Below are 17,345 nucleotides of genomic sequence, written 5' to 3'. Positions count from 1 at the left end.
ATACATAAAGGGGACAATGGATAAAGGAATTGTTTACAATTCCGAAGATAAAAATCTCATAGGTTACGTAGATGCAGACTGGGCAGGAGACAAAAAGGACAGACGCTCTTATACAGGGTATGTTTACAGTCTGAGTGGGGGTCCTATAGTTTGGGAGAGCCGTAAGCAGAAAACAATAGCCCAATCCACAACTGAAGCCGAATATAGGAGCTTAACTGAGTCAAGTAAAGAAGCTATGTTTTTGCGTAATCTGTATCAGGAAATATTTGGATCAGTTCCGAAAGTTAAATTGTGCTATGAAGAAAAGATTAAGTTATTTTGCGACAATAATGGCGCTATTGAGTTGGCATCGAATCCTGGGTTCAGGGCGAGGTCAAAACACATCGAAATCAACGGTCAAATTTAATCACCTTAAATTTCGTTTTTTTAACTTTTCCCGAAATTTGGAGACTTGCCAACGTAATGTTGAACTGATTTTGACCTTACTGAGATAATGTGGAGGCAAATCCAGAGGAAATTGGCTTATTTCGCGGGAAAATTGAATGACCTTTGAATTGACGTATTTGGGGGTCCGAGCCCCCCCCCCCCCCCTTAAAATTAAATCGAAGTGATTTCTGCAATTTTTACGTAAAAGCGAACACAATTTGGTAAATTTTCCCGTTTTATTTTTTTCTTTACGATAATTTGAACCGGAGTTATGAATTTTTGAAAATAGGTCAAATTTGACCTTTGACCTATCATAACTCGGTCAAAAATTGAGATATTGATCTGCGGTTTAAGCTAAAATTCTTAGTTTTTTATGCTCTTTCGAATGAGGTATCACAAGATAGGGGTTGCTATTTGAAAAAAAAAAATTGGGGGCCCCTGTCCCCCCCGAGGGGGGGACTAAAATTTTGACCCCCTTAAAAGATGGTCCCCTTTGAGATAGGAACATTCCCAAAGTTTCATTCCCCTAGCTCAATTCGTTCAAAGGTTAGAGGGGGGGGTCGGGGACTTTTCGCTCACCCTGTATAATGAGTTAAGAATACAATTGATTATTGGATATTGTGTTAGATTTAAGCACCTTTTTATTATTTTTAAGGGGGCGTGTTGTTTAGAGTAAAAATAACAAAATGGATAATTGATAATTTGCAACCATGTGAACAGAAGGTGAAACTCCCTGGGATTGTGCTCTGGCTGAAAAATACCTACACGAGTGAGATAAAACAACGTTGAACTAAATAAGATGAATAAAGAAAGAAGTATGAAATAAAACCCTTTTATCAGTGAGGAAAGGTATTTTTCAGCTGGAGACACAAAACCGGGAGCTTCACCTTCTCGACGAGTGGATTCAGACTCACGTCCGGCCATGTTAGTTTTAGTTCGTTAGTCTCTTGCGAAAGAGCACCATGTCGGTTTTTCCGCGATAAAATCTAATTCATTCTCACGCAATTTTGCTTGACGTTATTTTCGTCAAAAACGACAGTTTTGGGAGAGCCTTTGTATTTTCTCCTTGGTTTTGTCACCTCTCGGTAGTCTTCAGCGAAAGAGCATGCCTTAGTTTTTATTACATTTTTTTGCTGAATCATACTACAAAGTTATGAAAATTGTTAGGTCTCCATGCATAAAATATGGCTCGAGTCAAATTTTAGGTTTTTTCTTTTATCTCCAAAAAGCATTCCGTTGTTATGTAAAAAAAATAAAATAAGTAAATAAGAAAAAAAAGTACACCTTTTAAAGAAGTAAGGGAATCTTTGTGAATAGAAGATGAGCTGCTTTCAAAGAGTAGATATCAGAGAAAGTTGAAAACATCCTATTTCTCACGGAAAAGCTGACACTAGGCTCTGTTGTACAATCTTTGACGAACAATTTTGAGGCAGTGCTAAAAAACACATATCAAGAGCGTCACGGCTCGTCTCAGCCAAATTTTTAAATAAGAAGTCAATGATACCCCAAAGTCTCTTTGGCAGGTTAGAGTAGGATGCAAGTACTATCATTTAAGCCAAAAACGAAAAAAATCCATCGGGCTCTTCGAAAATAAAATAAATTTTTATGTTTACCAACGTGGTTTTTTCAAGAGACCGAGTTTCCCTAATTTTTATTTGGGGAGGCCGGGAAGGCTGGAGGCAGTGACAGAAGAGTAAATATTACAAAATATTAACATTCTAACGAATCATTCATTTTCATTTTTGGACAACTGGATTGCGAGAGAATCGATTTTTACCATGACAACTGCGGGTCCGCCGACGGGTGTCGGTCAACCCCCTTCAATATTTCCCAACTAGTTTTCCCACCTTCCCGCAAGGATAGAAAAGTTACATTCAGGTCTAAAATGAGAGATTATCATTTAAAGAAATAAGTGAGGGTACTTTTGGGTCGTCGATTGGCATATGTTGCCAAATGGCTCAAATATTGGTAAAAATCGAGTTTTTTCCGAGGATATGGTCCATGCATTTGCCCCAAAAATAGTTTAAGATCCTAGAACTAATTACTTCTTGTGCCAAGGTATGCGAGTATACTCCACAGCCGTAAATTGTCTACGGCTATGGAGCTTTTTTCATCAAATTTTCTCGAAAATATTTGACATACTAGTAGTCCAGTAAACGAAGGCATATAGGATAAATTTCCGGCCGAAAACGAACATACGGCTGGATTCAGGCCCAATCGATTCTTCATATGAAAAGATGCTTTTAGCCAAAAGTCCCTATGAATCCCCTTGGGGGATTCCGCACAGTGGTCTGATGAAGTTGAAAATTGGACATATTTTCAAAAATTCACTGCGGAGCGAGAAATAAACTTGGAGAGCTCAATTTTTTTTGAAACTGTGGGTAATTGAGTCTACTTTTCGAATAAACTATAGTTTTAAATGTCAAAGTAGTTTAAAGGTGAGTAAAATTGAAAGAAATTGAAAATTGAGAATTATTGACCGGCATTTTCCGTATTTACGTCCTTACGAAGACCCGGATCGAAAAATATCCTTCAGTAAAAGTTGTAGATCGTTCTTTTAGCGTTGATTTGGTATTTTACATCATAGGTTTATCTTTAAAATTGAGGGAGCAAAAGCGCAAAAACGGAGCGGGTCGGCGCGCGGCCGCCTATGTTTTGAATCGTAAATTGGCGATTTAGGTGGCGGATGATGACAGTGATGGTTAATTCACCTCTGCTCGTCTACTTACGACCAAAATTAATCATTTCCATTATAAAAGCTCTTTCTTAAAGCGCCATAGTTGCCAGATTTCGCTTTATTATTTAACTGTTCACTAATTCGCTCTGGTAGCGGTTCAAGTGATTCTCACGGCTTTTTGGACGACTTTTTAAACCTCCACCCCTTGTAAAGCAACAGTGCAACTACTTTTCAATCCCCTTTGGAATCAAGTAACTGCCTTGATCTCTCCCCCCCCCCCCCCCCCAATATTCCAGAAAGTGACAGAGAAAGTGTGAAAACTAGCATCTTTTTGTTTCTATTCAAAATTATTATTTTTTCTTAAAGTGGGAGGCTCACGTAAAACTTGACTTGACTTGACTCTCCTCCCCCTTTGCAAGACCCCGTGAGCCAAACTTAGACCTTACCCCCCCCCCCCCTTTTTGAATAGCTTACGCAAGGTTTTTATTGTAGGGTAATGTTTCAGGCTTACACTCTTTAGTTGTGTACAAATTGACTTTTTTTTAATGCGTTTTCTGTAAAGAGTTACTTAACTCACCAAGCGCGGGCCAGCTCGCAGACTTTATCTCTGGGCCCACCTCAATACCGCGTAAGGCGCGATGAGGGGATTTTATTTCCAAATTTTAGGAAGTGACTGGGCCCTTTAGAGCCTTGGGCTCGCCCTCAGTGCGGCCTTTCATGTACGCCATTGCTGTAGAATCATTCAAACTTTTTATACATAATAAAAATCGCCTTTACCTAGTCCTTATTTCTGTCGTTAATACTTGCATCTGGTTGTTCATTGAAGCGTGCTTATTAAATGTTGGATAAAAATAATCTATTGTCCTTCTTATGCCTTAAAAAAGCTGGATACCTACACAATTGGGACCGCCATTTCCACGATTTTAAAGATTTCTTCAATTGACTTTGCAAACATGCAGAGAATCTCTTCCGGTTTTTGGGGAAACATTTTCATAATAAATCAAGAGCTATTTTTGGTTTCCTAGATGCCCAGTTTCTTGTTCCGTGTGTAAGCATACAGTTCAGCTGAATTGCTCGATAGGGCTTAAGTCTCTTCATTTTTACTTTCTACTAATTTTCAACCCGGCTTGGTAAGCATGAAAAAAGGAGAGTTATGTTATTTCTAAAAAGCCTATTTAAAAGAAATTAAGAGGCTGTATTGAGTATATTAATGGGCAGGTTGGTACTAATATCAAGGTCGCAAACACGATTTTTATCGACTTTGCAGTGATTTTCGTCAAATATTTTTAATAATTTGGTAAGCAGACAAAAATTGGGCCTTCAATTTTCAAAGAATTTTCAAATTTGAAAAAAAATCTTTTAAAATTATCTGGCAATGGTCGCGCGTTTGGTGTCAACGTGTCATCTACGTAAGAGGCATCAGAAAGGTTAATAAATACATTATCATCGAATTTTTAGCGATTTTCTCTTGCCTCTTCATATTGCCTCTGAAGTGGTACAAAACGATTATCACTATTTTAATCTTCTATAATATGGTCTCTAAAAATTGGAGGACCAATTTTTCAGTCTCCCCCCCCCCCCCCAAAAAAAAAGAAAAAAAAAATATGGGAAATTTGCTTTTAAAAAATCGATAAGAACTAAATCCTTTGACCCTGCTTGGCTCTCCTCGGAGCTACGAAAGTATCCCTTGATGAAATAAGTCTTGTACCCTCCTTATCTACCATGAACAGAGTCTGAAATTTTAAGTCCCAATTTTCACGTGCTTGCCAATTCCTTAAGAAAAATTGATTAAAAAATGGAAAATTGTGTTGTCGCCCGTGCTATTTGTCCGTCGGATGGACAAAGCCACGGTCTTATTTTTTAGTGCCTGTTCCGTCGCGTACTTTTTTTGAGGCAGATTCTAAGCATCGATAACGCAAGAAAACTGCATTATTACCTTCGTGTCCGAGTCATTCGTGTAATTAATCGGTTAGCAATACGACCAACATGAAAAAGCTTCCCACTTTTCCAAAATGAACCTATCTTACGGTCAAATTAGGTATAAGTACGATACACTGAACAAACATGCAAAAAAGAACAATTAAAACTTTTGGTAAATTGTACTTTTCATGGTAGGTATTTTCCATGCTTTTTGGGCCAAACTAGGAAACCGTTTAAGTATCACGTAAGTTTCTCAAGAGGGGAGGGGTAAGGTATAAGTCTGGCTCACGAGGTCATACTGAAATTTTGAAATGGAATCCCCTCATCGCGCCTTACGCGGTATTGAGGTGGGCCCAGAGATAAAGTCTGCGAGCTGGCCCGTGCTTGGTGAGTTAAGTAACTCTTTACAGAAAACGCATTAAAAAAAAGTCAATTTGTACACAACTAAAGAGTGTAAGCCTGAAACATTACCCTACAATAAAAACCTTGCGTAAGCTATTCAAAAAGGGGGGGGGGGGGTAAGGTCTAAGTTTGGCTCACGGGGTCTTGCAAAGGGGGAGGAGAGTCAAGTCAAGTCAAGTTTTACGTGAGCCTCCCACTTTAAGAAAAAATAATAATTTTGAATAGAAACAAAAAGATGCTAGTTTTCACACTTTCTCTGTCACTTTCTGGAATATTGGGGGGGGGGGGGGGGGAGAGATCAAGGCAGTTACTTGATTCCAAAGGGGATTGAAAAGTAGTTGCACTGTTGCTTTACAAGGGGTGGAGGTTTAAAAAGTCGTCCAAAAAGCCGTGAGAATCACTTGAACCGCTACCAGAGCGAATTAGTGAACAGTTAAATAATAAAGCGAAATCTGGCAACTATGGCGCTTTAAGAAAGAGCTTTTATAATGGAAATGATTAATTTTGGTCGTAAGTAGACGAGCAGAGGTGAATTAACCATCACTGTCATCATCCGCCACCTAAATCGCCAATTTACGATTCAAAACATAGGCGGCCGCGCGCCGACCCGCTCCGTTTTTGCGCTTTTGCTCCCTCAATTTTAAAGATAAACCTATGATGTAAAATACCAAATCAACGCTAAAAGAACGATCTACAACTTTTACTGAAGGATATTTTTCGATCCGGGTCTTCGTAAGGACGTAAATACGGAAAATGCCGGTCAATAATTCTCAATTTTCAATTTCTTTCAATTTTACTCACCTTTAAACTACTTTGACATTTAAAACTATAGTTTATTCGAAAAGTAGACTCAATTACCTACAGTTTCAAAAAAAATTGAGCTCTCCAAGTTTATTTCTCGCTCCGCAGTGAATTTTTGAAAATATGTCCAATTTTCAACTTCATCAGACCACTGTGCGGAATCCCCCAAGGGGATTCATAGGGACTTTTGGCTAAAAGCATCTTTTCATATGAAGAATCGATTGGGCCTGAATCCAGCCGTATGTTCGTTTTCGGCCATCAAAATACTTCGTTTCCTGGACTATGGACCGTTTTGACTATTTTTAATGTTGCTGACCACTAGGGCGGTTTTAATTTTCAACTTCTTCGATTTGATTTCGTCTGACCACCTAAAAAGTTTAGAACTGGTTAGTAGAGAACGGGGGTTAATGTTTTAGGAAAAAAAAATTTGATGGAAACTCTTGAGGTTTGATGAAAGAAAAAAAGGTCTGGAGCTGTCAGTAAACGATTTACGTCGTCAGAGTATATGAGGACTTATCTGTAACAGTAGCGGATGTCAAGTTCTCACATTGTGAGAAAATCGCGTTTGAAGTTTTTGAAGCTTTGCAGTTTTCCGCCCGTAGAACCGAGAAGATTCTTGTAAAGATTTTCATCGAGAGCAACTCTTTCGGTAAAAAACACACGTTTAACGATATATGTAAGTGAAAAATTGAAGGAGTAACAGCGATTTGAAAAAAATGTGACATCCGCTATTTTTACTGCAAACACTTTTTTATGCATGAAACAAAGTTTTCAGGAAGGCTAAGGCTGGTGAAACGATTGAAATGAGCCAAAAGTAAGTCAATGCTGAGTCATTTAACAAAATGGAACAAGAAACTAAACCGTTTGTAACTTTTACAACAAAAACAAGAAAAAATTCTAAAATCAGGTAAAAATTCAACAATTTTGGCGAGACGGTCCCGATACGTATAATTTGAGTGTGAGCTACAGCCCATGGCCGGTGGGCGGGCAGTTATCGCAAGTGGGTTCGAATCTCCACAGTGTCCTGCCGCGCCGGCCGGGGAAAACAGTGGATTCTCACATCCGCTGTTTTTACAAATAACATGTTTTTCAGTTCATACCTCATCGAAAAATTGTGCTGGAAGTCTGAAACTTTGCACAGGCATTTTTGGAGGCTCTAGATTTCGAAAAAAGCGTTTGCCCTAAAATGGCGGATGTCAGCGACCGCCATTGTTATATATATGTCCTCATACGCTGGAGTATATCATGTAACCTAAATGAATACCATTTTTAATTTAATACCAATTCATATTAATATGAATTCACAGTTTCAACGATTTCAGAGTCGGTCAAGCAACACATTTTATGAAAGGTGATTGTTTTACAGGTTTTAATTAAGACATGATACTTCGATGAAATTTAAGAGTGTTATGAGCAGCCAAATACCTAAACCATGTTTGCCAGACCTTTGGACCGGTGTTCTAAGGATAATTTTGTTAGAAAAAAGTTACTGATTCATGGAATGCTCTTGGGAATGGACTTTTCAAGCTCTACCTACCACTTTAATGTCGAAAATTGGGCTTCAGAACCGAATTTTAGCATCCCTGTGGGAAGTAGGATCATTTGAACCAACTTCTTTGAAATCTACACCTTGGAAGCTGCTTAATCTCAAATATTCATTTAAGTTCCTTCATTTCTTCAAAAGATAAGATTTTTTGTTAGAAAATGATGGAACGCTAGTCAGAGCTAGAAAGCTCTAAAAATTGACTTGTCCCTTTTCTATCAAGGAATAGGCGTGGGGTCTGGGGATCTAAAAACTGGCAAGAGTTCATAACTTTGTACTAGGTTAGAGCAATAAAATGCTCATTACCGCATATTATCCTGGTCATTATGAAGAAATCCCGTAAATCACCTTTGATCCCAGTGAATACTCCTTTAAATCAAACGATATATCGAATATCGATACATAAAGATCGATATCCTTCATGTTATCCCGGTTTCTTAATATAGTTACATCCCGTTTTATCCATGACTATCCTGTATAGGTAATATTCCTCCCTTTTATCCCAGTTATTATGAAGAAATCCCGTTTTATCCCAGTCAATACTGCTTTAGAACAAACGATGTATCGAAGATCGATACACAAAGATCGATATTCGTCCTGTTATCCCGGTTTATTAATATAGGTACATCCCGTCCTTCCAGGACTATCCTGTATAGGTAATATTCCTCCCTTTTATCCCGGTTATTATGAAGAAATCCCGTTTTATCCCAGTCAATACTGCTTCAGAACAGACGATGTATCGAAGATCGATACACAAAGATCGATATCCTTCCTGTTATCCCGGTTTCTTAATATAGTTACATCCCGTTTTATCCATGACTATCCTGTATAGGTAAAATCCCTCCCTTTTATCCCGGTTATTATGAAGAAATCCCGTTTTATCCCAGTCAATACTGCTTTGGAACAAACGATGTATCAAAGATCGATACACAAAGATCGATATCCTTCCTGTTATCCCGGTTTATTAATATAGGTACATCCCATTTTTCCAGGACTATCCTGTATAGGTAATATTCCTCCCTTCTATCCTGGTTAATTAGAAGGAATCCATCCCATTTTTATACGTGTCTACCTATCATTAATTCCTTTAACGATAACGATTAACGATTTATCGAATATCGATATATAAAGATCGATATCCTTCCTGTTATCCTGGTTTCTTAATGTAGTTACATCCCGCTTTATCCATGACGATCCTGTATAGGTAAAATCCCTCCCTTTTATCCCGGTTATTATGAAGATTTCCCGTTTTATCTCAGTCAATACTGCTTTAGAACAAACGATGTATCGAATATCGATATATAAAGATCGATATTCTTCCTGTTATCCCGGTTTATTAATATAGGTACATCCCGTTTTTCCAAGACTATCCTGTATAGGTGATATTCCTCCTTTTTATCCTGGTTAATTAGAAGAAATACATCCCATTTTTATACGTGTCTACCTATCATTAATTCCTTTACGGAAGAATACATTTAAATTTCCCGGGGATTTTCAATAAAGTTTTCTGATTGGTTAATGAAAGACCAATGAGCATGCGAAATGACACGGACGTACACACAAAAAGGGCCTTATATTTTTTTACTATAGTAAGATGATGGAACGCTAGTCAGAGCTAGAAAGCTCTAAAAATTGACTTGTCCCTTTTCTATCAAGGAATAGGCGTGGGGTCTGGGGATCTAAAAACTGGCAAGAGTTCATAACTTTGTACTAGGTTAGAGCAATAAAATGCTCATTCAGAGCAATTATTATGTGCTCAAAGGTGGACTGGCCCACCAGGAAATTGGGAAGCTCCCAGAGAGCCGGTGAGCCGGTTGAGGGGAAAAAAGAAAAAACAGAAAGAAAAAATTGAAAGGAAGAAAGAAAGAAAGAAAGAAGAAAAGCTAACAAAGAGAGGACACTGAGAGATAAAATAAACTCTTGTGTACGTATCATCTTAGAAAAGATGCTGAAGAGGAGTTGGCTGTAAAAAGTCTAGGTGGGCTGGTGGCAGCGGCCAAAATTATGATCTGCCAAACTCAGGTCTGCCCTTCGAAACTTCTTGAGACGATGAAAAATTTTGGTTATGTTTGAAGAGGACTAGCCACCAGCACGCAGCGGCCCGAATCATTTTCCTCCACCTGACTGACCAGCCCACCAAAAATGTGCGAGACGCTGGAAACTTTGAACCATATAAGTTTAAAAGTGGGTGGGAGGCACAAATCATAATTTTTTTGATTAATCTGACCGTCCCTCTACAAATTTATGAGACGCCAGAACTTTTGTGTTGTATCAGTGTAAAAGTGGGTCGGAGGCACGGATCATAATTTTTTGGAATCTGACTGACCCATTAATTTGTAGGTCGCAGAACTTTTGGGCCATATAAGTTTTAAAGTGGGGCGTTTGACCAAATCATGATTTTATCAGCATGCCTTTGACCAGTCCTCCAAAAAATTTTATGGCGCTAAAGAGAAGTGAGGGTTGCGACTTTTAAAACGTGACTGTGATCGAAATTATAAAATTATGACAGATAAGAAAAAATCATATAATTTTTAGTGGCCCTCCAAAATGTAAACCAAGCTTAATGTCATGGACTGCACCAATTCATAGTGGGCTGACTTGTCCCCGACCCAAGTCACAATTAATTATTAAGCAAACTCTAAGCAACCCTTTGGAAATTTATGTGACCGTCCAACTTTGGGGCCGGTTCAATTTAAAAAAAGGCTAGCGATCCTGCAAACATGACGCCTTATGGGACAGGGGGAGCCTTGCACTTCCGGCATTAATAATAGTGTCGTCTGTCCCCCCCCCCCCCCAAAAAAAAATGAAGTTTTCGGTAGTGGAAAATAACCTTCATCGAGGCCATTTATGCATTTATCTTTTATAATGTAGAAATTTAAATAAAAACACCTTGCTAATTCAGTTAGCACTTTCTAAAATTTTCGTCATGGAAACCTCAAAATGGGTCGAAATAGAATTAAAATTTTAATATCGTTGAGTATTATCTAGCATCCTAGTGCAAAAAGTTTAGATGAAACGACTCCACTTTTGAAATATTCTTTTATGCCGTAGTATCGTATTTCAAGCGGGAAGCTTGAAAAACGCTTATTGTGATGTTAGGAATGTATTTCAGACTTTCCTGTTGCCCTCAACGTGACTTTTCAGCCATTTTTTATGAGACCTAACTCTTCATTTTGCCCTGGCTGAAGTTTGCAACGGGCCCATTGAAATCTTACTTAGGTAAGCTAAGCTTTTAACATTTTGCTAAGTTGCATGTTCTTTAAGGTTTGGTTCGCTTGCGTCTCCCTCTGGAAAACCTGCCTGCGAGCCTCTGAGAAAAAAGTGCCTGCTAAGACTATAAATTCAAAAATGCGTGTTACGAACTATGCAAATTGTGCTTTAAGAAGTGGGTTTCAGAATTTAATGACGTGTCCAACGTGATTTTCAAGCCATTTCACCTGTAGAAATCCTATTCACTTGGCTGTATCTCTTGAGTGCAACAGACCCGTTTGGACACTTAATATGTGGTTTAAAGATTCTACCACCCAAGTAGCAGTGATCGCGATAAATTGCGATTTAATTGGAGAATGTATCGCGATTTTATCGACGTCGCGATTTATTGCAATATTATCGGGAGAAAAATCGCGATAAATTGCAACAAAATCGCGATATTATCGAACGCGATTTTATAGAGATAAAATTGCAATAAATTGCAATTTTTCAGTAACGCATGAATGACGCATATGAAAGATGTTTCTATTCCGCCGCCGCCGTTTTTACCGAGATCCGTTGGTAACTTAACCATCTCATTTTTTTTTATCAATTATTAGTATAATGTTACAAAGACAGACTGGTAAGCTTACCTGAAAACCGGTATTTTTACTGATTTTTTCAGGTAAGAATACCACTTTTATTGGTAATCAATCCCCGGTAACTTTACCATTTTATCTCGGTAATTCTACCACAGTCGATAAAAACTATCGGCGTTTTTCCCAAGGTCCATCGGTAACTTTGCCATCTCACTATTATTGGTAATTTTACAGAGACAGAATGATGAGATTACCAATAGAACCTTATTTTACCAACCGTATTTCAAGGTATGAAATAAAATACAGAGGAGGGAAAATTAAAAAAAAAAAAAAAAAAAAAAAAAAAAATCTAATGAAAAATCGGTGTCAGTCAACGCAAAGACATAAGTTGTGAGGTTGCGAAGCGCCGATCCATGTATAAGAGGCTTCGATTCGCACACGCAAGTCATATAGCGGTCATAGCATAGTGACAATGTGCTGGCCTTCCACCGTAGCGATTGGGGTTCGAAACCCCGCGGAGGCTCCGGGGATTTTACGCTCGTCTTCGTCAAAGGACCTGACGGCTGAACCTAACGGCAATCGTTGACAACTTTAACCCCTTTTTTTTGGCGATTTTATCAATCGCTAGGATCATCAACATCTGAGCGATCATCCTCGATCTTATCGCGATAAAATCGCAATTTTTTCGGGCCGATAAAATCGCAATAAAATCGCGAAAAGATCGAGGATAATCGCTCAAATGTCGATGATCCTAGCGATTTTATCGCCGATAAAATCGAGGATAATCGCGACTTTATCGGCGATAAAATCGCGATTTTTCCGTTGAAAAATGCTACTTGGGCAAGCGCCATATAAACATTGGTTCAAAGGAGGGCATTGCAATTTTCTGTGACAAATAAGGAATGAGTTTAAGAGTACTTCCCTAACTGGAACGACCCTCATTCCAATTTGGAAGCCAAAAGTGGGCATACGTAAGATCCGGATTGGTTGACGTCATATCTTGTTTTTTGGTGACTCGTTCATTGATAGGGAAATTTTGGGTGACCATTGCATCAATTGTGAAACTTGTAGGACTCTTATGCTTTTAGGATATAGAATGATAGCTATTGAGAAGGTAATTTTCTCCTTGAACATAGTATATAGTAACTTTACAAAGCAAAGTGGGGCCAGTTTGGCATGGAAGAGAAAACTAACGTGGGTAGGTAGGGGATACGTATAGATGAGCGCAGGATTGGTTCAGAGTGAAAAGTCTGAATCCTGGCCTTAATTATAATCGCCGGCTGTCCTGAATGGTTGATCCAGGGATAGCTTGAGTGGCAGGTAGGTACATAGTATGACTCAGTTGTGCCCAAGTCAATCTTAGAGCACATCAATTTGTTAAAGGTCGCTCTTCTTAAAAGTGAATTTCTTTGTCTGGTGGCAAAAAATGGGGTCTAAAAGTATAGTTCCAGATTGTAAAGGGCGATGCCACATCTTAGTGTCAAATCCTATACTGATGCCAATGTGAACGATTCTTTCAACTGACTGTTCCTTGATGGTTTGCAGAATGTGTAAAACTAGGTAGCTCAGAAGAGATGATGGCATAAACAAATTTACCACGTTATGCACATGATTGAAGGCAGAAGAAAGTTTACTGTAATAACCAGCTTCATTCGCTCTTCCATACTCCTCATTCGTATTCCAACACATAACAAGAAAGTGAATAATGGGAGTTGAAGTAAGACCAATAGAGTTCAGTTTGCCTCCCATCGATTCAACACCATCTGATGTGGCGATGCTCAAACTCAGACTGCTAGGGCTGAAAGCAAAATTAATATAGTATAAAAAAAGTTGAAGAGCCTGAGTACGGACTGGAAGTCTGATTAGTATGATATTTGACGATGCTGATGACGAGAAAATATTTGAAAAACTAAAAAAGGGTAATCGAGATGTTTAAACTGAACCAGATGCAAGCATTAAAATGCGCATAATTATCAGGCTGTAATATCTTTGAAATTGGCGCAGTTCTAATATTACAGCATCAAGGCTCTTTCAGAAAATTCACTTTCCATAACAACCACATAAAACATTTTATGGGCCCTTGAGAATTTCATTTGTTAGCTAAAATGATTTTACTGATATGCTTGCTAAAATCGCCTACGTACTTTCGGTTGCTTAATTTGCAAATAGCTTCCATTTGGCTCCAGCACATACTACTTTTACAAATATTAAGATCTCTCTTTAAAATATATTTGAGATAAAACCCCGATTTTACAGAGAATGAAAACTGGAGCTATAGCACTTGCAAAAAACAGACCCCACTTGACACTTTATTACCTCACAAGATGAATAAAGGAAAATGTTAAATACAAAGTGAGGCGTTTTATTTTTTCTTATTTCTGAACTCACTTACTCATGATTTAATTTGACCCTCCCGAACCTAGATTTAGTATTCAAAAAACAAGATGGTAGAATATAGGTAGTTGGGTTCACGAATCTACACTTTTTTGCAAGGTATTTCAAGCTAAGATTTCCACAAATTCACATTAGAGTAAAAAATGTGAACTCGAACGAGTATCAATGAAAGCCAGCAAAGAGAGGGGAGTGTTCATTTGTTCAACTCGGGCAAATGCATTGGAATACTATTCTGTTACTTACAGTTCAGGCCACATTTTTATTGTTTCTTCTCCCATATTTAGTAGGTATTTGAAAATACAAAAATCAGTGGCTCCGAGCATTTGAAATAATTCTGAACTCATTCCTTGAGGTAGAAAATTTAAATATCAAGCGTTCACAATACAGAGTGGCAAGTTTCCTTTGATTACGAAAGAAATGTGTGAAAAAACGGTCACAGATGCCTAAAGGCCCTTTCGAGTTTGAACACTTAATGTGATAAAGCATCTACCGAGACGCCTAAAATTGGTCTCGGTTTTGCTTAAAAGCGCAGAGTTGCGATTTTGCTTAGAAGCGCAGAGTTGCGATTTTGCCTTTTTTAAAGTGGAAAGTTTTGAAAATTCAGGACTCCGCTGCATCTCAATCTATTTCAATGAACTTTATTTTCAAACCTGTTCTCTTGAATGGAGCTTTGTAGCGGTTTATAGGTTTTTGGGTTTACTTAGCACTGCACTTACAGGGAATTATTTTAGTTAAGGACGTTACACTCTATGCCTTAAACTGTCCATAAGTTGGTCTGCTCAGCCCACAAAATTCATTTTTCGAAGACTGAGTAATGTACCTTGCTCTCTATCGTGCTGCAAATTTTTGTTGAAAAAGATTGTGTACAATGCAAGATACAGGTCAAAGAAGGCTGTTGCAGACGTTACAAAAAAGACCTCCCCTTTGTGTGGACCTTACTTTGACTTCAATTTTTATAGAAACTATTCACTTCATCTAAATTCTAGTTAGCCCTGGTAGCGTCTCATTGAGTCTACTTTTCAATAAAATATCCATCTCAAATATACTTAATATGATTTTGTTGAGATATTGCCACTTTTATGGCGTTGCGGACGATACAGCCATAGAACTTTGTACCTAAACTAGGCTGTAACTCTCGCAGCTTATGAACTTATTGAATTAAAAGGTAACAGCATGAATCAGAAAAGCCAATAGTCACAATGGTCTGGGACTTTCACCTTAAATTCAATACGCATAGTGAGAAACTTTCCGGGGTAAATATCAGAGGTGATGGTAGAGGTAGAGCCAAGTTTCTATCTTTAAAATACAACCTAAAAATAAATTTAAGTACAAATTATTTGTGAAAATGAACAGAACGGCAAAGTTAAGAGATGTTACGTTCATCATTAGTGTAAAAATGCGCCTTTTATTAAAAATACAGGGTATTCTAGATCACCCGTGTAGTGCTATTTATTTAGTTATTTTAGGTCGAACGAAGTCGGATATGGCAGAAGTGAAATGGCAATTGACCCCCAAGGGTTCTAAATTTCATCCTCCCAAGGCCCCTACTGCCCCCATTGGTAGGTAACATGGGGAATCCACCTTCAAAATTGGGGGTACCGGTGCCCGTCAAAATCATTCTATCAAACTCAGGCGGTACAAAAAATTTTAATCTCGAGGATCCCCAAGAAATCCAAAACTGACCAAGTGCTCTGCCCAGAAAATTTCCTTCGAGTTTTTTACAGCACACGAAAATGTTTCATAATAACGTGTTAAAAAATCTTGAAAAACTGATTTTCGTGGGCATCGATAGATAGCAGCAATAAGCCGCATTCCCGATATAGGCCCCGGCGTGTGCACTATAGTAACACTATTACAGTAGGAGGTGCAGGATAGACACAATAACCGTGCTGTCGAACATGAGGAGAGGTTAAAAGTAGTTATGATCAATAATTAAAATGTATTTAAATGCACATCATCAGGACAAATGTATCAACTATCTAAAGAAACAATAAGGAATGTTTTACCGAAATTGAATTTAAAATTGAATACACTTAATGAGTGAAAATAAATTGAAATCTAATCGAGTTGCTATAGTGTACCTGAATTTTTAGTACAAGCTTATCAAACAAGTTAAATGTGAGATTAATTCTAGCTAGAGCCGTGTAACGTCCTCTCCGTTGTGGATGTTCCACTTTTTCGACTTTGTACAACGTGATAACTGAAGTGTCTAAATACGGTCTAACACTACTAGAGTAGCAATGAAGAACATGTGCTATCGTTCACCAAACAAGAACTTCTCAACTGGCTCCTGCGTTAAATGGCATTAAGTTTAGTAGCTTTTCTGTTGCGGACGTTACATTTTCACATGCCTTCACAAAATGAGGAAAATATTGCATATATTTGGAATTTTCTGCTTTTGGAAGGCTGTTTGATATTTTTGAGGAACTTAACTGTAACTCCATGTGGTTTTAAATCATAAAGATGCAACGTGTAATGGGATTGCATTTTGCAATAAGGAACCACTATCTCTGGCTCTTCCATAAAAGCACCTTTCTGTGTAGGGAAACCAATGCCATATATGTTGTTTGTAAAATGAGCCAGAAATAGTGGTTTCCTTATTGCAAAATGTGGTCCAACGAATAAAAATTACTCCAAACATAACCTCGAAAATTACTGCTCTCGACATGCCTTCAGAAAAACTGAAAAATCTTGCAAATCTAGAAACTTCAAATGAAAAGTGAACTCAATTCCTAAAATTGTAGGTTTTTCCTACACGGTGCACAACATTTTATCATACACCAGTTAAATTGATTTTTCTACCTCGAAGGTCCCGTTTGGAAATAATTCCCCTTATACGGTTTTAGCAGTTTTTGATGAACACGAAAATTAGGTTTTCATTTAACTGAAATACTCGAGTCAACAGAGTCTGAACAAAAACCAATCTAAATAGAAGTTCAGCCTATCACCTTTCTAACGAGCAAAAGATCATTCCAGGGGGCATACATCATACAACCATTCAAAGTTGGTCATAGTCGTTGACACGCCATTGGGAACCACTGAAAGTACAGCACAGCATTCAATTAATCGTGTGGCAGGGCTCTTTCGTGATCTATTCATTATAAAGGGCGGTAAGACGTGTGAATTAGGCAGTTTTTATGCTTATGCTGCCGTGTGCGACATTGCCATTAATTAGTTAGAAAGTCTGTAACAATTCATACCTTCGCTGCATTTGCACTGATTTGAATTCCTTTTTCTTAAAAGTTATAATCTTAAATAGAACTTTCTGGTGGTGTATTAGTTTTATGGGTTTACTTAGCCCTGAGTGGCACTAACGCGATCAAGCTCGTCAGAAAGGTGAAAGGCTAAACTTTCATTTAGACTCGTTTTTGTTCAGGTTTCGACGACTTTGCAG

The 17,345-nt window shown here is 38.1% G+C and overlaps 1 protein-coding gene across 4 annotated transcripts in view; it reads right to left on the bottom strand.

Moving 5' to 3' along the window:
* The window catches only part of nst (phosphoglucomutase 3-like protein nst), a 206,233-nt gene that overhangs the window by 111,929 nt on the left and 76,959 nt on the right, over positions 1–17,345 (bottom strand). For 3 of the 4 annotated variants that reach the window (XM_072297204.1, XM_072297203.1, XM_072297201.1), the window contains one exon: positions 13,154–13,355. The exons of the other annotated variant lie outside the window; for it this stretch is intronic. In XM_072297204.1, coding sequence (XP_072153305.1) covers positions 13,154–13,355 — 202 coding nt within the window. The remainder of the gene's footprint in view (positions 1–13,153; positions 13,356–17,345) is intronic. 4 annotated transcript variants of the gene reach the window in all.

The sequence above is a fragment of the Bemisia tabaci genome, chromosome 2 (genome assembly GCF_918797505.1).
Source record: "Bemisia tabaci chromosome 2, PGI_BMITA_v3".
Lineage (NCBI taxonomy): Eukaryota > Metazoa > Arthropoda > Insecta > Hemiptera > Aleyrodidae > Bemisia > Bemisia tabaci.
Note: the sequence above shows the minus strand (reverse complement) of the source record. Positions and strands in the feature narration are given on the sequence as shown.